Source organism: Rhinopithecus bieti, unplaced genomic scaffold (assembly GCF_001698545.2).
Source record: "Rhinopithecus bieti isolate Rb0 unplaced genomic scaffold, ASM169854v2 scaffold_17667, whole genome shotgun sequence".
In the NCBI taxonomy this organism is placed as follows: domain Eukaryota; kingdom Metazoa; phylum Chordata; class Mammalia; order Primates; family Cercopithecidae; genus Rhinopithecus; species Rhinopithecus bieti.
The window spans coordinates 2,031,433-2,058,483 of record NW_016809668.1 but is presented as its reverse complement, the minus strand read 5'-3'; the positions used below and the strand labels follow the sequence as shown (position 1 = coordinate 2,058,483).

Genomic DNA, 27,051 nt, shown 5'->3' with positions numbered 1-27,051 from the left:
GGAGTCTGAGGCTGGAGGATGGCTAGAGCCCAGGAATTCAAGACAAGCCTGGGCAACATAGCAAGATTCAGTCTCGAAAGGAGAAAGAAGAAGAAAAAAAAAAGTTGTCTTGAATGCCTGGCTTTGATTGGGAGGGAGGGGGGAGAAAAAGATTTCTAAGTTCCCAAGACTTCCCTTGACTTATCGATGAGTAGACAGAGAGGTCTGACTACAGAGCTGTACTCTAAGTTAGAGGTCATGAGCTCTCAGGATATACCCATTACCCCCATCATAAGGAGGGCATGAGGAAGCCCTCTTGGATGGGGGAGAGAACAGAAGGTTAGAGGGTAAGGAGAGGGGAAAATGTGCGAAAAGTTTCCAGAGCTTCACGAGGTGGGTACCTCTTGGCAGCTTTGCTGGTGGGCACAGGGTTGGGTGAAAGAGGTTCCTTCACTACCAGTTTGTCTTACCATTGTCTTCCATTCTTCGGCCCAGATTCTAATCTTTCAACCCCAACAAGCCTGATTCTATTTCTTGTGGTCAAGGGGATCTTGCTTTCCAGACAGGACAGGAAGGAGCACTAGGCTGGAAATACCGAGGCCAGAAGCCGAAGCCTATCAGTGATTCAAAATGACACTGGGTATTGGGTCTCACTTTCATCATCCGTGAAATGAAAGGTCACCCTGCAAGCCTGAAGCCCCTGCAGTGTCCCAAGCATCCAAATCCAACACTCAAGAAACCCTGAACCCCAACAGCCTGTCCTGCAGGCCTCCGTGCCTTTTCACTGAACGTCTTTTCCACCATTACACATCGCATCGCCTCCTAAAGAAAAGCGCGGCTGCTATCACTTTTTGCAGATAATTGGAGAGGCGGTGCCCAGCATAAGATGACCCCAAAGTTGACAGCACTTTCAGGCTTTGTGAATTAGGCGCATCACCGACCTGTACGATTTCTCCTCTCTGCCCTTGCTCGCCTGCAAATCCTGACCCCCGTCCACACTGCGGAGAAATCTCCTAAGAGACTGCTGCCAGCGTCGCCTCTGCGCCCAGGAGGCGTGGAGCAAAGGACTCGGGAGCTGAGCGCGCTGCGGCCCCGCTCCCAGCGCACAGCCCAGAGGGAGGGGCCGGCGGGGGCCGGGCAGCGCCAGACTCGGAGCGCCGGGCTCACAGCTGCTCAGTCTCCTCCCGAGACCAGCCCCGGCTGGCGAGAACGGCGGCCAGTGCGAGCCAGAGCCCGGGCCTCAGAGCGGGTAGGCAGAGGGCCGGAGAGAGCGGCGGACTGCAGCGACGGGCCGCGCTCGGGGGCCCCGCCGTGTGCGCGTCCTCCCATCTTATCCTGGTAAGTGCAGGCGGCTGCGCCCCGCCTGCTGCTGTAGCCGCGGTGGTCGTGGTCCCCGGATCCCGGTTGCGGGCATCCCGTTGCTGCGCTACAGGCTCACAGGTGGCTCTGCTGTGGATGTGGGCGCCCCAGGCCCCGCTAGGAGTTAGCCAACTCTCTCTGCTCCGGGGCGCGGATTTGGAGCCCCCGCCTCTCCTACCCTTGCTTTGGGCTTGGGATGGGGAGCGCGGGGCAAGGCCTGTCGTCGGGGGAGACGCGTAGAGGGGCGCTTCCCTTCCCCAGTCACCTACAAACGACTCAGGGGGATGCGGGCCAACCGCCTCACCAAATGCAACCCAGCTCTAAGCTCACAGGTGGGGCGTCTGTCCTTTAGATTTATTTTCCTATTAATCCACCAGGGAAAGTTTGGGACCACGCAAGGCAAGTTGGGGCGCGGCTGGGGGCGAACTTCTCCTACGGAGGCAGCTCTCGGGGAGACGAGCGGTGGGTTTGCAGGGGGAGCGGGGATCCGGCTGGAGATGACTTTGCGCCCGGGGAGTTGAATCTGTCCCTTGATGGTCGCCCGGGCCGGGCATTTAGACAATCCCCCGAGTGCTGTGAAACGCTTAATCGTTCCTGCTAAGCGTTGACGTTCGCAGCCAGCTGGGAATCTCCGTGATGGGTTCGGGTTATCTCAGGAGGAGCAGCAACTCAGCTGGGTTGATTTGTGCTCTTGCTTTGCTCTGAAAACCTGAGCTCCAGCTAATCTCAGTATTTAAGTAGCGTGTGTTTAATTAGCTTATTTTACACCTGAGATTATCTCAGCGACTGCCTCCAAAATGAAATCGATGATATGGAAAAGAATGGTCTTTTTAAAGAAAAACTAAAAAGAGGACTCTTCAGAATATCAGCTGTCATGTCTGGCTATTTTACCCATCTCCTCCATGGGATAGAGAATGAAAACTCTGCTTTGGATATCTAACCTATTAAAGTCAGTGCTGGGGCTATTTTGGGCAGATTTTGTGGACAGAGGTATTGCTACAACTTGCGTATTGTTTATGAAATACACATGTGGTCTCTCGAAATAACCTTGTTATTTCACTGCATTGGGAGTTGTTTGACTTACTAAGCTGCCTATTTTAAATATGACTAAAGGCTGTTTTTTTAAAAAAGCTTTAGCTGAAAACAATGTCTAGTTTAGGGAAGACAGCTTGTGCATATCACCAAAATATTTTTTTGTAAACTTAAATTTGTAAAGGACTACTTTCCCACATCTGATAAAGGAGAGGCTTTTTATGAAAAATAAGATCTGATATCACTGTGTGTGCAGAAAAAATAAAACTAAAGAAACACTCACTTTCCAAATGATAAACCAGAAAAATTTGCCTACAATTGAGAATTATGTAATTGGACCAAAAGAAAACGATGAAACAATGAATAATTGTTAGTTGCCAAGTACCTAGACAGTTCTGAAAGAAGTGGGACCTTCTTATAGCCCTGGAAGGTTGTTACATGATTTAAGATGAGATAATCTGATAGATTTTTCACCTATAAAATTTTTATTCTTACATCTGCATTCTCTAAACCTAACGTTGGATTTATCAAAATATTTATTTGGGTTTATACATACATCTTCATAAGTGCCACATCCTATACTAAGTGCTACATATGTTTTTACTCATCTTAAAAACAATCCTGGGTGATAGGTACTGTAACTGTCCCCATTTTAAATGAAGAAACTGAGGCACAGAAGTAAAGTAACTTACCCAAGATCACACAGCTGCAGGACAGGACTTTATCATATCTGCAAATATCTTTTTATTAAAAAGACATGATTTTATGATGTACTTATTCTTGTTTTTATTTTTATTTAAGCATAAATGATGAAAGTTTCCTGTGAAGCATAAGAATCCCTGATTGTGAAAGTGCCCCACAAGCATCGTTAACTATAAAGTAAGGAAAAGTATGAAAGAACCATCTGGTTGAGTCTAAAGTTCGAAGATCACCATATCCACCAGAAGACCCAGGATGAATCTGCACCAAAGCACCACCATCACTTTCCTAGAGAAATGGTGTTTGGATGAGTCACTGTCTGGCTGCAGAAGACATTATAATGTCAAGAAAAAACTGAAGTTAATTCGAATCTTAGGCCTTTTCATGGGTCTGGTAGCCATTAGCACTGTCTCATTTTCAATCAGTGCCTTTTCTGAGACAGACACACAGAGCACAGGAGAGGCCAGTGTTGTAAGTGGCCCTAAGGTAGCACAGGGTTACCGTCAGAGAACTCTCTTAGATTTAAATGACAAGATTCAGGATTATACTCCACAGCCACCTCTTCCTAAGGAAGGTGAGTCTGAGAATAGTACAGATCATGCCCAAGGAGACTACCCGAAAGACATCTTTTCCCTTGAGGAGAGAAGAAAAGGTGCAATCATTCTGCATGTCATTGGAATGATCTACATGTTCATAGCCTTAGCCATTGTCTGTGATGAGTTCTTTGTTCCCTCTTTGACTGTCATCACTGAAAAACTGGGCATCTCTGATGATGTGGCTGGAGCCACCTTTATGGCTGCAGGGGGGTCAGCCCCAGAACTTTTCACGTCTCTCATAGGGGTATTTATCGCTCACAGCAACGTTGGCATAGGCACAATTGTAGGTTCAGCAGTATTCAACATCCTCTTTGTTATTGGCATGTGTGCTCTGTTTTCTAGAGAAATCTTAAACCTGACATGGTGGCCGCTCTTTCGAGATGTGTCTTTCTACATTGTTGACTTGATCATGCTGATCATATTTTTCCTGGATAATGTCATCATGTGGTGGGAAAGCTTGCTTCTCTTAACAGCTTATTTTTGCTATGTGGTTTTCATGAAATTCAACGTCCAAGTAGAAAAATGGGTGAAGCAAATGATAAACCGCAATAAGGTCGTCAAGGTGACAGCACCAGAAGCCCAAGCAAAGGTTGGTGGTGGTGGTTTTTTATTTAATGCTTTTCTTGACTGCAGTTCTGAATTATTATGTTTTTGATATCTGCAACTTTTTTGATGTGATGGTGTTTGGGGTTCTTATGGATAGCAGATTGATTCTGCAGTTCTGTGATAGCTAGACTAACATAGCAGTGGAAAAAATAATTTTAGGGTATTCTTGCAGATGTTTACTAAGTTGCCCAGCTACTTGCTTCAGAGTAAAACACTTGTAAATATAGGTTACATAAGCCTCCCAGAGTCGATTGAGCAGTTATTTGTCTCTTATTTTCTGAAAGTGGGCATAATGATTTTGTGAACAATTTAATTTTCACAGAAAAATGTGTATGTGCCTAGAAAGTTGCAAGACCTTTTCTTTTTTAATGAACACATGACAAAAACCAAGAAAGAACCATCTCTTTACAGATGTCTGAGGAAAAATGTTTGTGTCACCTTCCAGTCAGCAGCCTACCCCAGCAGGTCTTGTCATTATTGTTGTCATGGCTGTTTTTCTTGATTGACACAATCATGCCTTAGATCACTTGACCAGGAACTGATCAGTATCCATTGTAAAGAGAGTCATTGGCCAGCCCCACCATCTGCCCCTGCATCACAATGACCCATTTTGCACACCATAATAAACATGACTTCACTAGTTTTAGAGTAGAATTTGAGGGAGTTTTAATAACAATAGTGGCCATCCTACCGCTTAGGTGGGTGGAAAGCATATTGGTAAAGAGCTTGGAAGTAATTCCTGCAAACACGTAAGTTTTTTAAGTAGTAGACAAGCGGCATCAATAAAATTGTGTGTGGTATTGTAATTTCAGTTCTGATTTATATCCTAGCAGTGGAATGTCATCTCTGAATGTGATTTAAAAGAGAAAGCCAAAATACATACATAGACTTTTCGTGCCAGCATCTGGGAAAATTCTCATGTATGCAAAAAACAGATGTTTGAGCAGGGGGTGAGAGATTTTGTCCAAAAGGAAAATAATATTAATTTAAATTTACATAATTCTTTTATAGCCAAGTTTGATGACCATCATTTTCATTGCAGCTATGAAATGGAAGCAAACTGCAGGAAAAAAGACTAGTAATATTTCTACTTGTACTATATTTTTTTCTAACATTTCTCTCAAATGCTTGTTTGTTAGAAACTGTAGTAAAACCAAAAAATCATTTAGCAAAATATGTGGCAAACAAGCATTCAGATGTGACAACTGAGTACATCTCCTTCAGGGCATAAGATAGGACCATCATTGGAAGTTCTCCCCTACTCTAACTTAGCAGCCAAAAAGATGATCCCTCAAGTGCTCTCCTCGAGTCTGTTTGGGTGGTTTACATTGATAGTCTTGTGTTTATTCCAATTAAAGTACTGAACGATTGTCAAGGAAATGCATATTTTTTAGAGACAAGGAAATGATTCAATATCTTATACATTTCTTGGGCAGATCAATGGCAAAAAGTCTTTCTGAGAACTCAGTACTTTCTTGTTTTCTTACACCCTAGTGGAACTTCATTAACTTAGAGACTTGGCTGAACATTAGATTGACAACATTTATGAAAAATGAACCTGCAGAGCAATCCAATGGTGTATGTAGGATTGCGGGAGGATTTTGTATTCTGATTTTAGTGGGGTGGGAGATGGTTTAGTGGAGTGGAAGATGGTTTCATGCGTTTTAGAAATAGCTTTCCCAATACAGGTTTATAAACTATATTTGGTCCATTATAAACCATTCATTAAAGTAGCCCTGGAAGGATCTTTACCTACTCAATTAGGTGACTATTATATCGTTTTTATGATTATTTTAAAGTCAGAAATTCAGGTTGTCATCCCTTAACACTTGTTATTTATATCCATAATTTTGTGCTATACTTAATATTGTGTGTTCTAAAATTTGGAAATTCTACATTTACTTAATTTAAAAAGAAGCAGGTTATATTCATAACTATTTATGTTTCTGATTTTGCCCCAAAATGTGTTAATTGTATTGTTTTCCATTTAGCACCAAATAGCTTTAACTTATTCCATTTAGTCATTAATGTTTCTTTTGACATTCGATAAATAATGGAAGTAGAGATTTTTTTCTAAACAAAGCTATGTCTTATTTTGTACTTCCCAAAAAATTGCCAGAGCACAGTCACACGTTTTTAAGTGGAACGTGCATAAGGATGTGTGATTTCCTTTAGGAAATTTCACCTTGCCAATTTCACTTTTGAATTATTGCTGGAATTTTTTTTCAGTAATTACAGCCTTTATCATACGCCTGATTTCAGAAACTCAGGGAGATTTGCTCCCCAAGCAATGAACATAAGGTGTCATCTCCGAATGTGATTTTAATGTAATTAAAATCTTTTGGGATGAATCTTTGAGTGTGGTCATCTAGTCCCCTGGGCTGCAGAGTTGAATTCTGACTGTGTAGCTTACCTTTCTTACAGAAATTAATGCTTCTGACATCACCAAAACATTTAGGAAAAAAAGACTTTAAGTAAAATGCTGCCTTCGATGGAGTCTTCATAGAGAGAAATGTGCTGTACAAGAATTTAGGAAGCAAAACACTAAGCATGTTTTCATGCAGAGCCACTTCATTGTCCTATTTGCAAAATTATGGGGCATGGGAGTTTGGGAAGGTAGAGGAAACACATTTTAGATATTCTTATACAAATCGTCAAATGGTTCTTGCTAAAAAGTCAACTCTGCTGGGCTCTAGGCAGTGAATATCTTTGAAACTACTTGCTTCATAGACAAATAGAAAATCTTAATTTGGTTCCATTGTTGATGATGTACATCATAGGGTAACTGTGAAGCATGGAAAAATGTGAACTGGCATTTTTTTTCATAGTTAAAGCAACAGTTTCTCATCTCATTTAATTTCTCTACCTTGTGTGTGGTTCTTATTTTTATTATTGTTATTTCTTTTAGTGATGCTACTACCCTTTTTAAAAAGTTGTATACTATCATGACACAGTGAAGAGACTCTGGGGCTTTTACTCAAAAGGAAAGAGTTTTAGCCTGGTTGTGTAATAAGCCCAGTGATTTCAGAGAAGTCATTTTAACTCTCTGACCCTCAATGATACCTACTTCATAAGATTGGTAAAATTATTAAACGAAGAAATGAATGTTAAGCATCTAGTGTGATCTTTGGAAAATGTGGGTTGTTTTCAATAAATGTTAATGCCTTCCTTTTATGTTTCATTTTTAAATGAAAAATGAATGGGAATAAATTATTTTAGATTCAAGAGTTATAAAACATTCTTTGAAGACTGAATTTGCTCCAGTGAATCCTCGAGTTAAGCAGGCCGTTATTCCCCTTAGGGTTATATAATATTTGCTGTATTATAATATTCATAAGCTCTGGTTCACATACAGTGAATATAAATGGGCCAAACATTAACTCCAAGGAAACTTCAAAATGTCTTTATTTTGTCCTGAAATTTTATTATTTAGAATTTTGCTTAAAGTGAGTAGCCCATTGGTTGGGACTTAGCAATATCCATGCTGAGCAGAGACTTTTGCTTTCGGGGTATTTTTATTTATAGATGCTTGGGGCTCTCTTCTTAGAACATCTCTATAGTTGGTTAGGAATAAGTTTGAATCCTGCAGGATGTGAAGCAGTTAAGTTTCAGGTCATTCGGCTCATTTTGCTATGCTCCTGGCCTGGCTGCCGGGGGCTGTTGATCTGTTATGGTGCTAGGCTGTCATTGGCCTAGAAAGCAGCTGTCCATGGTATTTAACTTCGTCTTAGACTTGGCACTGTAATCTGACAGCAAGTTGGCCTGGTTCTAATGAAGGGCACGATCTAAATAAAGATGCTTAAAGCTGGAGAGTTGGAGGGCCAGACTACTTAGTAATTTAGGTGTGCTTTGCTTTATTCAGTTTGTGTGTTTCTGAAAAGCTGTAAATGGTTTTAGCGATTCAAACTGTGATTAATGTTCTTTGGAAAATCAGGATTAAAATAAAATTATAAATATTCTTCATAAAATGAAGTATTTCTTGTAAAGTACCAAGCCATAAATAATTGTATAAGTATACGTGTTGCCCCAACTTTGCTTAAGACACAGAATTTATTAATTAGTAAAATTAATATACAAACTTCAAAGTAGGTAAGATGGTCCTTATATTAAATAAAAAGATGTATTGCTTGACAGATTTGGAAACTAATTATCTGTCTTTCTTTAAAAAAGTTTAGGCATTAAAATTCTTAACTGACTGTTAAAGTAGTGTGTTTATCTAGGGATATAGCTTGGTGATATTTTCCTTATTTTGTTTCCCTCTACTTATCCTAAAAGTAAACCCATCAGTTACTGCTTGTGATTCAGGGAGCGAACAAGGCATTTTGAGAGACCTCAAAGGGCCCAGTGGATTTTGATACACACAGTTCAAATTGCCCTTGGCTATTTCCCTTGCTATTCTGGTTTCCCCTGGCAACAGATGACCTAAACTTTGTGAATCCTGGAGAACTGGAGTCCCCATATGTCTCCCTTCCACCTTCCCTTTCTATTCCTCTCTTTGTCCTTCTTTTCCTCTCCTCTTCCCTCCTTTTCATTTGTCCCCTCCCCTCTTTTTTGGTAGAAGTAGATAATTTGTATCTTAACTTTAGCAAAGAGTGGGATCGTATGTTAAGCTGCTGTATGGCTACTGGGGACACAAGTACATCCACAGTGTGGATTTGACAGGTTTAGTTTTTCCATTCTTTTATTTTCAACCTTCTTTTGTTTTAGATAAGTCTCTAGTAACCAGCATATACATGCACTTTAATTCAGTTTCACAAGCATTATCTTTTAACTGGAAAGTTTAGTTTGTTTTGACTGTGATTACTGTAACATTTGGATTTTTTCATCATGTTATTGTATACTTTCTATTTGTTTTGGCCTTTCTGTTTCTTTTAGAATTTTTTCTTGCCTTTTTTTGAATTTTTTTCTAAATCTGTTTTTCCCTTTAATAGTTGGGAATGTATACACTCTATTTCTATTATCTTGATGCTTGCCTTAGAAATTTTAACCTGTGTGGCTGGGCGCCGTGGCTCACGCCTGTAATCCCAGCACTTTGGGAGGCCGAGGCAGGTGGATTACAAGGTCAGGAGTTCAAAACCAGTGTGGCCAAGATGGTGAAACCCCCGTCTCTACTAAAAATACAAAAATTAGCTGGACGCAGTGGCAGGCACCTGTAATCCCAGCTACTCAGGAGGCTGAGGCAGAAGAATTGCTTGAACCCAGGCTTCAGAGGTTGCGGTGAGCCAAGATCGTGCCACTGCACTCCAGCCTAGGCGACAAAATGAGACCCCATCTCAACAAGAAAAAAAAAGAAAGAAAGAAAGAAAAAGAAAGAAAGAAAGAAAAATTTTAACCTGTGTATTTAACTTAACATAGTATAAAGTTAATTCAGATGTTTATGCTCCAGCTAAACAACCTAAGTACCTTAGAAAATTACTCAGTCACCACTTCACCCATTGTATATAATTTGAAGTCCAGAATTTAAGTTCTACTTTGATGTGTTTTTGTTTGTTTGTTTGTTTTTTGAGACGGAGTCTCGCTCTGTCGCCCAGGCTGGGGTGTAGTGGCGCCATCTCCGATCACTGCAAGCTCCGCCTCCCGGGTTCACGCCATTCTTCTGCCTCAGCCTCCCGAATAGCTGGGACTACAGGCACCCGCCACCACGTCCAGCTAATTTTTCTGTATTTTTTAATAGAGACGGGGCTTCACCATGTTAGCCAGGATGGTCTGGATCTCCTGACTTTGTGATCCGCCCACCTCGGCCTCCCGAAGTGCTCAGATTACAGGCGTGAGCCACCGCGCCTGCCTACCTTGATGTTTTGTAAACAGCTTTATTGAGGTTTAACTTTCATTTTTTAAACCTCATAAATTAGACATTGTCATTTTACCGTCACTGTCTTTAGATTTATCCACATATGTACTGGGTTTCCCCCTCTTCATTCCTTCTTGTATATCAAACCTTTTATCTACAGGTTTTTCCTCTACTCCTGATGTACATTCATAATGTTTCTTAATCTGTTAATAGTAAATGCACCTGATTTTTATCTACTTAGAGTTGTATTTCACTTTTGTTCTTGAAATATAGGACAGAAGTAGTGAGTAGAAAATTATTTTCTCATCCCACTTTGATAATAATATTCCACTGTCTCTCAATTCCATTTTGCCATTGAAAGACTACCATCCATGTAAACATTGCTCCTTTATAAGAAATTTCTCTTTTTTCATTGACTACTTTTAAGGTTTTCGCTTTGAGTATTTGGCATTTTCCTTAAGATATGTCACATGTGATTTTCTCATTTCGGTATCCCCTATTTGTGACTCATTAGGTTTCTTGATTTTGAGGATTAGTGCTTTCCAACAATTTTGCCTCTACCCCGATCTTCCTATAGTCTGCCTTCTAGAATTTCAATTAGACATATCTTATACTATCTTATCTTCCATGTCTTTTCACTGTTCATGGTTTTCTATCTGTGATCCTCATTCTTGTCATTTCTTCATATCTATCTTCTAGCTTCTCATTTTCTCTTTAATTTTGTCTAATCTGCTCTACAGCTCATCTGTTGAGTTTCTAATTTTAGTTATATTATTCATTTCTACAAGTCTTATGTGACTCTTTTTCAAATCTATTAGGTTGCTTTTCATTGTTTCTAATTTCATCATACTTTTAATGCCTCTTTAATTCCTCTAAACATGTTAAGTATATTTATTTTATATTTCATTGTTGATAAATTTTGTGGCAATATCCTTGTGGGTCTAGTTTTGTTGTTTTATTGATTCTTAACTATGAAAGCTTTTTAAACTTTGAACACATGTTTCTTGGAACTTTTCCTGTGGGACTCCACTGAGGCCTGGGTTTTAAGTGCATTCCTCCAGAGAGAATTGCTCTCCTGTCGAAGGTCTGGGAGTACTACCAGCTGGGGCCATTCTAAGCTACATGTTTGACTTTTTCTTTTTTTTGCTACCCAGGTAGTGTGAATTCAGACTGCAAACCCATATGAGTGAGCCTGTGCTTTAAAATTCTTAAGGGAGATTCATCTTTCTTCCCCTTGTTCAACTTTCAGCAGCACTAAGACTCAAATAGACACATCCTACCACCTCCCTTTGCCAGGTAGTTTTTCTTTTTTCTTATTTGCTTACTCAAAGTGTCAACCCTTCAGGAGTCTCAGCTTACAGATAGAGAGGGTCTCTGAACTCTCTTCCCCCTATCAGGCCTCATGTTTGTACTTCTAAAAACCTAGTCTTTAGGCGGCCAGGGAATGGCAAATACCTTGAAGGCAAAGCAATACAGACATTTCTAGACTTGCATTTAGTCAGTGTTCTGGGTTCTAAGAATCCCTTATTCCTCACTAAATAAAATAGATATTTAAAAAATATATTTAAAGTGTAATATTCCAACATTTTAGGTAGCACTATATTAAGAAGGGTTTGTTATTCTATTGCCGGAAATATATGCTTCAGACTATAGATTTCTCAAAAGATAATGCATACAACAAGTGACACTGTTAGGGAATTTTGATGGCATTTTCTCAATGTTTCATACAGCCCAACCATCATAGTAAAGTTTCTCATCAAAATAATAAATCCTAGAAACAGCAAGTTTTAGTCATTCAAATCTGAGGGGCAATTCTAACATGAAGTTATATGAGGCCATTTTAAATTTTAGGTTTGCCTTTTAAATAACATATTTATCAAATACTAATGTATTCATTGTACAAGAGTATAAAACATCAAAATATAAAAGAAAATTTTGAACAGTTTATGTTCTCTCCATTGCATCATCCAAAGATGACTATGCACATTTTTGTATATAGCATTCTTCTGAATTTCTCATACACACATATATATACACATGCATATGTACATAGACATATATATACACACCTATATATTTAAATAGGAACATATTGGACATGCAAAATTTTAAATTTACCATATTGAATATATACAGTTTTAAGATTTTTAAAAGAAAATTTGGCCTATTATGGAGCCTTTTCCCCATCATTAAATGTTTTTCTAAAATGCTATTTACTGTTTAGTGTTATCATAATATAGAAAGCCTTTTATGTTGCCATTTATTGTAATATTTCACTATTATAAAAAATACTACAACAAATAGCTTTACACATGAATTTCTGATTTCATAGAAGCAGAATTTCTGGGTCAGGGCTTATTAGCTTTTTAAAGTTTCTGCCACATTGCTACATACTTGGTAGTGTTGAATATTATAATTTTTAATGTTTTCCAGTTTCATAGATGAAACATAGCATTTTAATTTTTTTAAATGTGCATTGCTTTATTTGGGAGTCTGAGCTTTGAAACATATGTTTATGAAGAATGACATTTTTCTTTTATAGATTGCCAGTTTCCTGTGTCCTTTGTGTCAATTTTAAAGCTAGCTGTGATGACTCACACAAAGATCTCTTACAAATATATGCTGAGAATCACTAACTTTAGCTCTCCTCTCTCTCCCCGTTTCCACACCTAAATGAAGCCAGGAAGTTTTGCAGGTTTTGTTTTGTTTTGTTTTAATGGGAGAATGATTCTGAAGAAGAGTCCTCAACCAAAGAGTTGGGAAATGAAGTTTTCAGGGACTGGGATGGGCTCCTCGGCCATTTAACTTTGGGGGATTCTGTACCTCCAAGGAACCCTATTGCCACATCTGGAATGTGGGAGATTCGCCCTCAGTGACCTAACAGATTTTTGGCTGGTCGTTTCTATCCTCAGGAGCTGTAATATTTACAATGTGGAATATTCTAACCAGGCCAAAGCAGCAATCTAATACATTCACCCTAAACAGAAGATCAGAGTCTAGCCATGCCCGTATCACCCAACTCTTTTTCTTAACTGACTTACATGTAGTAGTTTCTCTCAAATGATTTAATTGACTTGACCAAGCAATAATTTTAGCTTAAGCATGCTGTGGGAGGTAGCTCTTCCATACAGATGGGAGAACAACGTGCATGGGAGAAAGTCATTTAAAGTTCACTGTAGGACATTAGACCGCCTCAGCGCTGGTGGCTTCTGGCGAGGAAAACTATCCCTGGCAGCTGCATGTGTGTCCCTGGACTGCTGCTCTCTGTAGGTCTCTCCGAAGTCAAGAGAAGAGAGGGATCTGAAAAGTAGGCAGTGCTTAATACCAGGTACTTACTACATCAACACTCTGAAATAAATATTATCACCTCCATCTGCAGATCAGGAATCTGAGGATTGGGAAACATAAATGATTGCCTAAGGTTCAAATTTAGTGATATTTAAACTGCATTTGAACTTGAGCCTGTCTGATTTCAAAGTGCAAGCTAGTTCTCTTGTACCTTAGAGCTTCTCACTGGGCAGTTAAGAATATAGACTAGGCAGGCCTCCAAATTAGATTCACTTTTCACATTGGGAGCTGTCAAATCAGTGACTTTCAAATGTTTTTGACCATGACCCATGTAAATATATTTTACCTCTCAACTCAATATGTATGTGTACATGCATGCACACATACATATGTACATATTTACATATCCATATAAAGATAATATCTAAGTATAAGGCATTTTTATATTTCTTAAATTTTTTATTCTATTAAAAATACTGGTTTCAACTTTCTAAAATAATTTCATGGACCACCAAAGGGCTGTGGCCTTAGTTACGTTAAGAATGTTTTTTTCCTTCTTTCTTTCTTTCAGCAGGGCTGCCCTGCAAAGTTTTGCTAGTTGTGTACTCTACAGGGGCATCTGTTTGATCAAGGTGACAAGCAGGAGAAGGAAGCTAGACATCACTCTACTGAATGAGCGGAATGCACTGATGTGGGACTGTGGCTGCCTAGAGGAAGGGGTGCCTTTTCTTAATTCCGCAAAGGTGTCTTTTGGCCTGGTGGTGGCCCTGCTTCTTACCCTCAACTTTTCCTTTTAATAATTAATTTAGCATTTCAGAGCCATGATCTAAAAGGACCATTAAATACATGTAAATCCATGCTAATCTTCATGACTGGTACTCTTCCAGCCATTTAGACCTAGATCCACACATCATCATTACTTCCTCCGCAAGCACACACACCATCTATGTCCATTTGGCTAACTCTGACGATTGCAGATTTCTGCAGAATCCTGAGGCCAACACCCACCAAACCATGTATTGCTCTCTGGCTCTGAGATAGAACGATTGCAGAGTAAAAAAGGCATAGATCACAGCATGATATGCTTGCTGAGCCTCCAGTCATTCTTGATTCCCAGTGAGCTTGTCATTCCCAGTGGAAAAGAAGTGTGGGTGAAGCAGAGAGGTTATGAAATCAGAGAAAAGCAGAATCTAGACCCGAAGCTGCACTGAGATTAGGTGGGTTTCCTTTTTATGAAAGATTGGATTTGTAAACCAAATGATGCATTGTTCTTGCATGGGTTAAAACTGGTGGTTTTGGAAAGGATCTGGGCACCAGGCCATATTTAATGTCATGTTCACAGTTTTAAAGGGTGCAGTCACAATTTTGCATCAGCAGGGCTAAGCCTGGAAAGAAGTCCCTTTCATCTCAGACACTGGCTGCATAATCCTGGGCCAGGCACTTTGCCCCAAGCATCTTCTCTTTGGAAATGAAAGGGCTAGTTTATCTCCAAGATCCTGCCAGCTCTGATAACTCTGTGCTTCTCTGTTAATGGGAGAGAAACAAGTGTACTTGCTTGTATTTATGGGTTGGCCAACAGAAGAGATAGTCAGGTCATGAATTGCTGAACTTCCTTCCTTCAGAGTGCCTTTCCAATTAAGAAACCCAATTAAAGAGGATTGCTTCCTCTGGAGGAGTAATGAGGGGCTTCTTGACCCATCCATAGGACCTTCTTGGAAAGGCCAGATGAGTTTCTGCTTCTCTGTAAGTAACTTTCTCTTTTACTGCTTGATGGATGTTGAGTTATACAAGCAGGGTGCAGGTAGAAATACAGGTTTCACCTTCAGCTAAAACCTGAAGCACCGTTTTTCCCACTTATAACATGTCATCTGTTGTTCTAGCAACTTACGTAGGCTGAGGTGGTTTTCTTTTTCCCTACCACCTGATAGCAATCAAATATATATTGAACCACTTATTTCAGGCCTGTGGTAGTCATTGAATATTGGTGTATTCCAGGAAACTGTTAGTTTTCTGAGATGGCTGATGACGGCTAAAGCTTAACACAATGAAATTATTATTTAGGCCTAGGACAGATATTATTTTGGATAGACCTTCCTAACTGTGTGATCTTGGATACATTACTTAACCTCTCTGGGCTTATGTTTACTTATCCATAAATGTTTAAAGTAATAGAATTTCCCTCATAGGGAGGGTATGAATTTTTGATGAGATTAAACAGGAAAAGTGTTTAGCAGAGTCCAGTTTCTGCACCCCTCCTCCCCAGCTCACCGAAGATACTCTAATCCTGGTCTCTTTTGCTCTGAGTCCCTTCTCTGTGCTATAAGCCTATTTTTCAGTCCTATCTTTCCCTGCAGAGTATTTTCCTACTGCCATTTCAGGGCCTTGCCTACTTCCTAGGCTTCATTTCCTAGACCTTCCTCTTGATGTCTCCCTTGCAGCCATATGAATCTGCAGTTCCCCAACTAATCCCTAACTAATAGTCAAATCCTCAGTGTTTGGACTTGACCCTGCTTTCTTTTTATTCTTGCAGAGGATTAAGAGAGAAATAGTTTCCTATCTCTGCAACTAAACCTTGCTCAACCATGAAATTCTCTTGAGCCCTCTTCTTGCCACACTATAAATGTGTTCACTCTTGTGTATATCATCAATATTTAATCTTAGCTATTCATGCACCCATCTAGCCATAGCTGTGCCTGATGTTGGTTTGCCAGCATCTGTGTTTTCTGTCTTGGATTGAATCACTCCCCTTGACTCAGTAACTAACTGGTCCCATTTGCAGTATTTGGTGCCTAGCTTGGTGTCATAGGTAGAAGGTCAAAGGGCACTTAACGCTTCAAGAAGTTGATAATGGTGATGATGAGTGTTCATGATAAAAAGTCTGAGCCTGAATCAATCATAAAATATAGTGTTTTTGTATTAAACTCGAGAAGCAAATGATTAATTTCCTACTTACGAAAGAGGAATCATTAGAAACCCTCCTGTCCCCTCAGGTTGCAAGTGTGGGCGTCAGGTTAGGTAAGGCATTTCAATTCTAAAAGCCAGTTTATTCCAGCTGTGGCCCAAAATAGTTCTCTTTGCCTTCTAGCATTGTATAATGTTTCTCTATTGATTTTTTAATAACAGCTTTTCTGAGATGTAATTCATTTACCATAGAGTTCACCCTAGTTGTATAATTCAGTGTTTTTTAGCATATACATTCAGAGTCATACAGCCATCACCACTATCTAATTTTAGAACATTTTAATCACCAAAAAGAAACCCTGTACCCACTGATAGTCTCTCCCAATTCCTCCCTCTGCCCAGCCCCCAGTAGCCACTAATCTACTTTGTCAGTATAGATTTGCCTATTCTGGACATTTCACATAAATGAATTCTTATAATATGTGGCTTTTTGCACTGGCTGCTTTCATTTAGCATAATATTTTTAAGGTTCGTCCATGTTGTAGCCTTTTTATGACCAAATAGTATTGCACTATATAGGTATACCACATTTTATTTATTTATCAGTTGGTGAATGAATTTAGATTGTTTTCACATTTTGGGTATTGTTTTCACATTTTGGGTATTATAAATAATGCTGAAATGAACACTTACAAGTGTTTGTGTGAATACATGTTTTTAGTTCTCTTTGGCATATGCTTATGAGTAGAATTGCTGGGTCATGTGCTATCTCTGTGTTTAATATTTTGAGGAACTGCCAACCGTTTTCCAAAGTCCCTGGACCATATTGCTTTGCTATGTGTATGAGAGTTCCAATTTCTCCACATCTTTGCTGACATTTGTTATTATTTGTCTTTTTCATTATACCCATCTTTGTGATTGTGAAGTGATACCTCATGATTTTGATTTGCATTTTCCTGATAAATGATAACATTGGGCTTATTGGCCATTTGTATAACTTCTTTGGAGAAGTGTCTACTCAAGTCCTTTTTCCATTTTTAAATTGGGCTATTTGCCTTATTATTGAGTTTCAGAGTTCCTTATCTATTCTGGTTACAAGCCCCTTATCAGATATATGATTTGCAAATATTTTCTTCCATTCTGTGAGCTTTTAAGAAATGTGCTCCATAGATAAGGCAGCTCCTAGCCTGGGAGCCCCTACCAAGCTGTTCTGTATTGTTTTCTAAGCACATTGTTATCTAGAGTGATTTGAGACCCTTGGATCAACCCTAAAGCCGTTTCTTCCTTTGACCTGGTCCTTGGAAAAGATTGTTCCCCTGAAGCTAAGAACTGGGGGAGGATTCAGGGGTTGTTTGGGGCTCAGAACTTCCTGATTATAGAGAACCTGGGAATGCAAAGCTACTTGAACATTGGACCCAGGATGCCTGTCATCTGGTTGCTGCATCATCCTTCTTTGCCTCCTCCTGATTCTTCTCTGCCTTATCTAAAAGACTTTCTTGTCATAAAATCTTCCCTACTTCTTGCCCAGAAGCCCTACCAGCAAAGCAGTTAGGCCACAGGCCTTTGCTCCCATATGTGAACTTTGCCTGTTTTGCTGTCTGTACCTGGGCCCTTAGCTTTATACATCTTGCTTATGGACCAAACTTGTCCATCCACCTTCCATCCCCCAATATATGTAACTCCTCCCATTCCATGCCCTAGGAACATTTGCATCCATCTTGAACAGCACTTTGTAATTGTATGAAGCTCTATATATACAGTAAAAAATAACAATAGCAGTAATGATCTACTCTGTCCTTGTCTAGCATGGACAGTAATTGGACAAACCTGATTAATGTGCACATTCCGAGGGCAAAGAGAACTTAACCACATGATCATGCTTTATACAAAAATGCACAATTGGTTCAAAGCTCCAGTGGTTTCCAAGGGGCTCAGGAAACATCCTCCCTCTCGCTTCTAGCTTGTGTCAGCTACACAGTAACTGGTGGAATGGTGGATGGAGTTTTGTGGCCCTGACGTATTATAAGAGGCTGATTTATTTAAATATCATTCAGATGAGCAGCCAGGCTGCTCTTTTGATGCTTACTATGAAGGGCCATTACAAATCTACTATTTTCTGCTGCCTTTTATTTTAAGTCCAATTAAGTGGATAGCCACAAATAGCTCTGACCTTGAAAGTCTAAGTGAAGGTGAGATGGGAGAACAGGCTTAGGAAACATATGTTTTGGCATGTTAATGCTCTGCAAGTCACACACACTTAAGGAAAATAAATAGAACAGGACAAGATAGTGTTGTGCTTTAGGAGGAAGAATTTAAACGCCCTGGGAAATAACACCACATGCTTCACTGGTGCAGAATCATAAACTGGGCTAAAAATTAATCCAACTCTATCTCCACTGGGAGACAAGCCCCAAGTAAGTGTTACTGCCAGTTATGCTCATTGCATAATTACCTTGGATTGGCGTCTCTGCCACATGCCACTACTGAATGATGCTTCCTTCTCTCAGCAGCCCCAATACATGCTTTCGGTATTTATCTTTAATAAAACATTGCTTAGAATACCATACCACCATCTCAGTCCAGTTTCTTGCAAATGTGGATCACAGGATGAATCTTCCAGAGTTGAAAAGCTTGTTTAAAAAATATTATCAGCAAGGGCCTCTTAATGAAATTATTGAAGTCTTAGAGTTGGGTTTGGGTTACAGAAATTTAAAGAGCTGTTTTTTACCATCTTAAAAAATAACATTAAGTATTTTTAATGTGTTATGAGTTGCTCTTCTCTATCTTTGACCTCGTCAGTCCTGGGAAATAAATACCTTTCTGAGGATCTTACTGACTCACTGAATGATCAATGTTAAGTTTTAGTTTCTATAAACCTATCTCAAAATATTTTTATGTGCTACTATCTCACTACATGCTCCAATATTTTATAAGTTACCTATGCATTTATCTGTTTCCAATTTTCTCCATCAGGAAGTGGGAGCAGATGGCCTTTCTCTTGCCTTGTGCGATAGTATGATAATTAGTAAGGTAATAGGAATGGATCACTCTCTGAGCCCATGCTAGAACAAAACTGCAGACATGAAGAGACAGTGACAAGTAGATCAAAATGATTTCAAGCACATTTTTAGTGTAAAGTTCAAATAGTCTTTATAAAAAGGATTGCTCTAATGTGACCTGAAAAAAAAGCATATGTATTAATCTTCAGAGATTAATAAAGCACTTTCTGGCAAACCATATTTGGGTATGATTTTAATCCCATAAACGTCCATTAATACAGAAGTATCTTACCTAGATGTCCAGAACAGAGCCAAGATCCAAAACCAAGAGAACTTTTGAACAGCCAAATAGATGCCAGAAGATGAATGCTCTAAATTCCAGGCACTTAGTCATAAAGCAACTTGTTGAGACTCCATTAAAGTCTGCTGACTTTGATCATATACAGAAATCAGGTAAGTTAGGCTTCCTGGCTCATAAAGAAATTAGAAGCAGCGAATGCAGTCTACATGGGACGATACAGACTGCATTTGCTGCTTCTAATTTCTTGATGAGCCAGGAAACCTAACTTACTTTATTTAGGTAAGTAAGTTACCTAAAGTAACTAAAGTAAGTGCACAGTGTGCACAGTGCCTGCTACTGACCTATTTAGTGTCTTTAAGCAGATTTTAAAAGGCTCCCTGCTCTGAGCAGGCCAAATAGAACAGGTAACCCCCTACAGACACAAGTGTAGACAGACCTATAGGTGTAGGGCGTGTTGAGCAAAAGGCATTTTGTGCAAAAAGAAAGGTGCCATCTTTTCTGGGTGGATAGATGCAGTGCCCACCAGGACTCATGGCTTGGAGTGTGGAACATGGGCTCTGAGCCCCACTCAGTCATGCATCTCTGAGCAGTGCACAAATGCACAGTGTAGGATGCAGCCCTGCAGATTACATTCGTAACACACTCAGTGGCAGTAAGCATCGGAAGAACTATAACAACGTAGAAAAACATATTTGTCTGGAGTCAGTAAGTGTAGGGTCAAGGCATAACACTTTACCTCATGGCATCTGCAGTCATGAAAGTAATATAGTAATTAATGTTGATAATACCCAAAGAAATACTGACAAAGTCTGACTCATGTTCACTGTGACTCGTGTTAGAGACAGTGGAACTGTTGAGACAGGCTGTAGGGTCAAGTGTGTGAGCAGAGTGACCCACATGTTCAGGCACTGGTGCCGTGAATCAGATGGGTAACAGTGGTGGCCTGGCCCGGGTGGTGGCAGCAGAGGCAGTGAAAGTGATCAAATGCTGGACGTATCTTGAAGGTAGAGCTAACGACATTTGCTGATGGGTTTGATGCAGGTATGATAAAAAGAGAAATCAAGGGTGACACTGAGATTTTTTGGCCTGTGTAACTAGAAGAATGGAATTGCTCTTAATGGAAAAGGGGAAGACTTCAGGAGGAGTGAGTTTCAAGTAGAAGAGAGAGGAGTTCAATTTTGGGTTTAAGGTGGTTAACTTGAGCACTGAAATGGAGATGCTGAGTAGGAAGTTGGGTATGAGTCTAGAATTTAGACTAGAAATAGAAGTTCAGACATCATAAGAATATAGATAATGTGTAAAGCCATGGGATGGAATAAAATCACCCAGGAATGAGTGTAGCAGGGAAGAACTCAAAGGCCTAAGTCCTGACATTCATAGCATTGAAACATGAGGAAAACAAGGAGAAATCAGCAAGGGAACCTGGGAGGTGGCAGCTACTGAGGAAGGAAGAAACCTGGAGATGAGGAAACCAGATGAAGAAAGCATAGTAGTCCCTCCTTATCCACAGTTTCAGTTACCCACAGTCAACCACAGTCTGAAAATGTTAAATGGAAAATTCCTGAAATAAACAATTCCTGAGTTTAAGTTGAGTGCTGCCATTCCTGGTGGCATGATGAAATTTTGTGCTGTCCCACTCAGAATGTGAATCATCCCATTGTCCAGGGTATCCATGCTGTAGATGCTACCCCCCTCCCCCCCATTGGTCACTAAGTAGCCATCTCAGTTATCAAATTTAAGAAACAAAATATAGAGAGGGTTAAGTACCATTTGAGGTTTCATACATCCACTGGGGGTCTTGGGACATATCCTCCTCTGATAAGGGGAGGCTACTATACTCAAATAAAAGAAACTGGTGACCAAGTAGGATGAGGACAGAGAATTGAACATTGGAGTTAGCAATGAAGAGGTCATTGGTGACTTGGTAAGAGAAGCTTTGGTGGAGTACTTGGGTGAAAACCTGGTCAAGTGAGTTCAAGAAGTGAGAGAATGTGAATTAGAGGTATTTGTAAGGGAGGATGAACAAATGGGGGTGGAAGCTGGAAGAAAAATATAGAGTTGCTATGGTTTAAATGTTTGTCTCCTCCAAAACTCATGTTGAAACTTAATTCCCAATGTGGCAGTATTGAGAGGTGGGGCCTTTAAGAGGTGGTTGGGTCTTGAGGGCCCTGTGTTCATGAATCAATCAATTTACCCATGGATTAATAGATTATTGTGGGAATGGAACTGATGGCTTTATAAGAAGAAGAGGAAAGACCTGAGCTAGCACACTTAGCCCGTTCACCATGTGATGCCCTGTGCTGCCTCAGGACTCTGCAGACAGTCCTCACCAACAAGAAGGCTCTTAGCAGGTGCAACCCCTAGACCTTGTACTTTGCAGCCTCCTTCTTTCCCTTTATAAATCACCCAGTTTCAAGTATTTTTTTATAACCAACAGAAAATGAACTAAAACAAAGGTCAAGTGATTTTTCTTTTTAAAAGTAAAAGATTTTACAGATCAATTCCTAGACAAGTTGGCTGAATAGGAACAGCTCTGGTCTGCAGTTTCCAGTGAGACCAACACAGAAGGTGGGTGATTTCTGTATTTCCAACTGAGGTACCCAGTTCACCTCACTGGGAGTGGTTAGACAGTGCATGCAGCCCACAGAGGGCAAGCAGAAGCAGGGTGGGGCACCGCCTTACCCAGGAAGCACAAGGGGTTGGGGAACTCCATCCCCTACCCAAGGGAAGCCATGAGGGACTGTGCTGTAAGGGATGGTGCTATCTGGCCCAGATACTACCCTTTTCCCATGGTCTTCACAACCCACAGACCAGGAGATTCCCTCAGGTGCCTACACCACAAGGGCCCTGGGTTTCAAGCACAAAATTGTACGGCCATTTGGGCAGACACTGAGCTAGCTGCAGTCTTGCTTTTGTTTTTGTTTTTTTTTAACCCAGTGGTGCCTGGAATGCCAGTGAGACAAAACCGTTCACTCCCCTGGAAAGGGGGCTAAAGCCAGGGAGCCAAGTGGTTTAGCTAAGCAGATCCTACACCCATGGAACCCAGCAAGCTAAGATCTACTGGCTTGAAATTCTTGCTGCCAGCACAGCAGTCTGAAGTCGACCTGGGATGCTTGAGCTTGATGCGGGGAGGGGCGTCTGTCAAGACTAAGGCTTCAGTAGGTGGTTTTCCCTTCACAGTGGAAACAAAGTCACTGGGAAGTTTAGACTGGGTGGAGCCCACCACAGCACTGCAAAGCCGCTGTAGCCAGACTGCCTCTCTAGATTCCTCTTCTCTGGGCAGGGCATCACTGAAAGAAAGGCAGCAGCCTCAGTCAGGGGCTTATAGATAAAACTCCAATCTCCCTGGGACAGAGCACCTGGGGGAGGGGGCAGCTGTGGGCACAGCTTCAGCAGCCTTAAACGTTCCTGCCTGCCAGCTCCAAAGAAAGCAGCGGATCTCCCAGCACAGTGCTCGAGCTCTGCTAAGGGACAGACTGCCTCCTCAAGTGGGTCGCTGACCCATATGCCTCCTGAAGGGGAGACAGCTCCCAGCAGGGGTCAACAGACACCTCATACAGGAGAACTCTGGCTGGCGTTTGGCAGGTGCCCCTCTGGGATGAAGCTTCCAGAAGAAGGAGCAGGCAGCAATCTTTGCTGTTCTGCAGCCTCCACTGGTGATACCCAGTGGAGGGTATCACAAACAGGGTCTGGAGTGGACCTCCAGCAAACACCAGCAGACCTGCAGAAGAGAGGCCTGACTGTTAGAAGGAAAACTAATGAAGAGAAAGCAATAGCATCAACATCAATAAAAAGGATGACCAGGCAAAATCCCTATCTGAAGGTCACCAACAGCAAAGACCAAAGGTAGATAAATCCACAAATTTTTAGCAAGTAGGCTAAAAATTCCATAAATCAGAATACCTCTTCTCCTCCAAAGGATCACAACTCCTCACCAGCAAGGGAACAAAACTGGACAGAGAATGAGTTTGACGAATTGACAGAAGTAAGCTTCAGAAGGTGGGTAATAACAAACTGCTCCAAGCTAAAGGCGCATATTCTAACCCAATGCAAGGAAGCTAAGAACCTCGATAAAAGGTTAGAGGAATTGCTAACTAGAATAACTAGTTTAGAGAAGAACATAAATGACCTGATGGAGCTGAAAAACACAGCACAAGAGCTTTGTGAAGCATACACAAGTATCAATAGCCAAATTGGTCAAGTGGAAGAAAGGATATCAGAGATTGAAGATCAACTTAATGAAATAAAGCATGAAGACAAAATTAGAGAAAAAAGAATGAAAAGGAATGAACAAGGGCTCCAACAAATGTGGGACTATGTGAAAAAACCAAACCTACATTTGATTGGTATACCAGAAAGTGACGTGGAGAATGGAACCAAGTTGGAAAACACACTTCAGGATATTATCCAGGAGAACATCCCAACCTAGCAAGACAGGCCAACATTCAAATTCAGGAAACACTGAGAATACCACAGATACTCCTTGAGAAGAGCAACCCTAAAACACATAATTGTCAGGTTCACCAAGGTTGAAATGAAGGAAAAAAGGGCAGCCAGAGAGAAAGGTTGGGTTACCCACAAAGGGAAGCCCATCAGACTAACAGCAATTCACTCTGCAGAAACCCTACAAGCCAGAAGAGAGTGGGGGCCAATATTCAACATTCTTAAAAGAATTTTCAACCCAGAATTTCATTTCCAGCCAAACTAAGCTTCATGCATGAAGGAGAAATAAAATCCTTTACAGACAAGCAAATGCTGAGGGATTTTGTCACCACCATACCTGCCTTACAAGAGCTCCTGAAGGAAGCCCTAAATATGGAAAGGAAAATCCGGTACCAACCACTGCAAAAACAAACCGAAATGTAAAGACCATTGACACTATGAAGAAACTGCATCAACTAATGGGCAAAATAACCAGCTAGCATCATAGTGGCAGGATCAGATTCACACATAACAATATTAACCTTAAATGTAAATGGGCTAAATTCCCCAATTAAAAGGCACAGACTGGCAAATTGGATAAAGAGTCAAGACCCATCGGTGCTATATTCAGGAGACCCATCTAATGTGCAAAGACACACATAGGATCAAAATAAAGGGATGGAGGAAGATTTACCAAGCAAATGGAAAGCAAAAAAAAAGCAGGAGTTACAATCCTTTAAACAGACTTTAAACAAACAAAAATTTAAAAAGACAAGGGCATTACATAATGGTAAAGGGATCAATGCAACAAGAAAAGCTAACTATCCTAAATATATATGCACCCAACACAGGAGCACCCAGATTCATAAAGCAAGTTATTAGAGACCTACGAAGAGACTTAGACTCCCACACAATAATGGTGGGAGACTTTAACACCCTACTGTCAACATTAGATCAATGAGACAAAAAATTAACAGAGATATTCAGGACTTGATCTCAGCTCTGGACCAAGAGGACCTAATAAACATCTACAGAACTCTCCACCCCAAATCAACAGAATATACATTCTTCTCAGCACCACATAGCACTTATTATAAAATCAACCACATAATTGGAAGTAAAACACTCCTCAGCAAATGCAAAAGAATAGAAATCATAACAGTCTCTCAAACTATGGTGCAATCAAAGTAGAACTCAGGATAAAGAAACTGACTCAAAACCACACAACTACATGGAAACTGAATAAACTGCTCCTGAATGACTACTGGGTAAATAATGAAATTAAGGCAGAAATAAATAAGTTCTTTGAAACCAATGAGAACAAAGACACAATGTACCAGAATCTCTGGGACACAGCTAAAGCAGTGTTTAGAGGGAAATTTATAGCACTAAATGCCCACAGGAGAAAGTGGGAAAGATTTAAAACTGACACTCTGACATCACAGTTAAAAGAACTAGAGAAGCAAGAGCAAACAAATTCAAAAGCTAGTAGAAGACAAGAAATAACTAAGATCAGAGCAGAACTGAAGAAGATAGAGACAGAAAAAAAAAAACCTTCAAAAAATCAGTGAATCCAGGAGCTGGTTTTTTGAAAAGATTAACAAAATAGACTGCTAGCCAGACTAATAAGAAAAGAGAAGAATCGAATAGACACAATAAAAAATGATAAAGGGGAGATCACCACTGATCCCACAGAAATACAAACTACCATCAGAGAATACTATAAACACCTGTATGCAAATAAAATAGAAAATCTAGAAGACATGGATAAATTCCTGGACACATATATACTCCCAAGATTAAACCAGGAAGAAGTTGAATCCCTGAATAGACCAATAACAAGTTCTGAAGTTGAGGCAGTAATTAATAGCCTACCAAGCAGAAAAAGCCCATGACCAGATGGATTCACAGCCAAATTCTACCAGAGGTACAAAGAGAAGCTGGTATCATTCCTTCTGAAACTATTCCAAGCAATAGAAAAAGAGAAAGTCCTCCCTAACTCATTTTATGAGGCCAGCATCATCCTGATACCAAAACCTGGCAGAGACACAACAAAAATAAAAGAAAATTACAGGCCAATATCCCTGATGAACATCAACGTAAAAACCCTCAATAAAATACTGGCAAACTGAATCCAGCAGCACATTAAAAAGCTTATTGTTGTGCACATGTACCCTAGAACTTAAAGTATATATATATATAAAAAAAAAAAAAGGCTTATCCAACATAATCAAGTCACCTTCATCCCTGGCTGGTTCAACATATGCAAGTCTATAAACGTAATCCATCACATAGAACCATTGACAAAACCACATGATTATCTCAATAGATGCAGAAAAGACCTTTGATAAAATACAACACCCCTTCATGCTAAAAACACTCAGTAAACTAGGTATTGATGGAACATATCTCAAAATAATAAGAGCAAGTTATGACAAACTCACAGCCAATATCATACTAAATGGGCAAAAGCTGGAAGCATTCCCTTCAAAAACTGACACAAGACAATGATGCCCTCTCACCACTCCTATTCAACATAGTATTTGAAGTTCTGGCCAGAAACAAGAGAAAGAAACAAACGTATTCACATAGGAAGAGAGAAAGTCAAATTACCTCTGTTTGCAGATGACATGATTGTATATTTAGAAAACCTCATTGTCTCAGCTCAAAACTCCTTAAGCTGGTAAGCAACTTCAGCAAAGTCTCAGGATACAAAATCAATGTGCAAAAATCACAAGCATTCCTATACACCAATAATAGACAAACAGCCAAATCATGAGCAAACTCCCATTCACAATTGCTACAAAGAGAATAAAATACCTGGGAATACAACTTACAAGGGATGTGAAGGACCTCCTCAAGGAGGTCTGCAAACCACTGCTCAAGGAAATAAGAAAGGACTCAAACAAATGGAAAAACATTCCATGATCATGGATAGGAAGAATCAATATCATGAAAATGGCCATACTGCCCAAAGTAATTTATAGATTCAATGCTGTTCCCATCAAGCTACCATTAACTTTCTTCACAGAATTAGAAAAATCAACTTTAAATTTCATATAGAACCAAAAAAAAAAA

The 27,051-nt window shown here is 40.2% G+C and overlaps 1 protein-coding gene across 3 annotated transcripts in view; it reads left to right on the top strand.

Annotated features, from left to right (window-relative positions):
• The first annotated feature begins 1,108 nt into the window (after positions 1–1,108).
• SLC24A2 (solute carrier family 24 member 2) overlaps positions 1,109–27,051 on the top strand; it is a 271,049-nt gene continuing 245,106 nt past the window's right edge. The window contains exons 1-2 of one of the 3 annotated variants that reach the window (XM_017890099.1): positions 1,109–1,317; positions 3,172–4,254. In XM_017890099.1, the coding sequence (XP_017745588.1) occupies positions 3,325–4,254 (930 nt within the window). In that variant the 5' untranslated portion in view covers positions 1,109–1,317; positions 3,172–3,324. Of the gene's footprint in view, positions 1,318–1,391; positions 1,671–3,171; positions 4,255–27,051 lie in introns of those variants that run through there. The other 2 variants (XM_017890101.1, XM_017890100.1) reach the window with 2 other exon arrangements.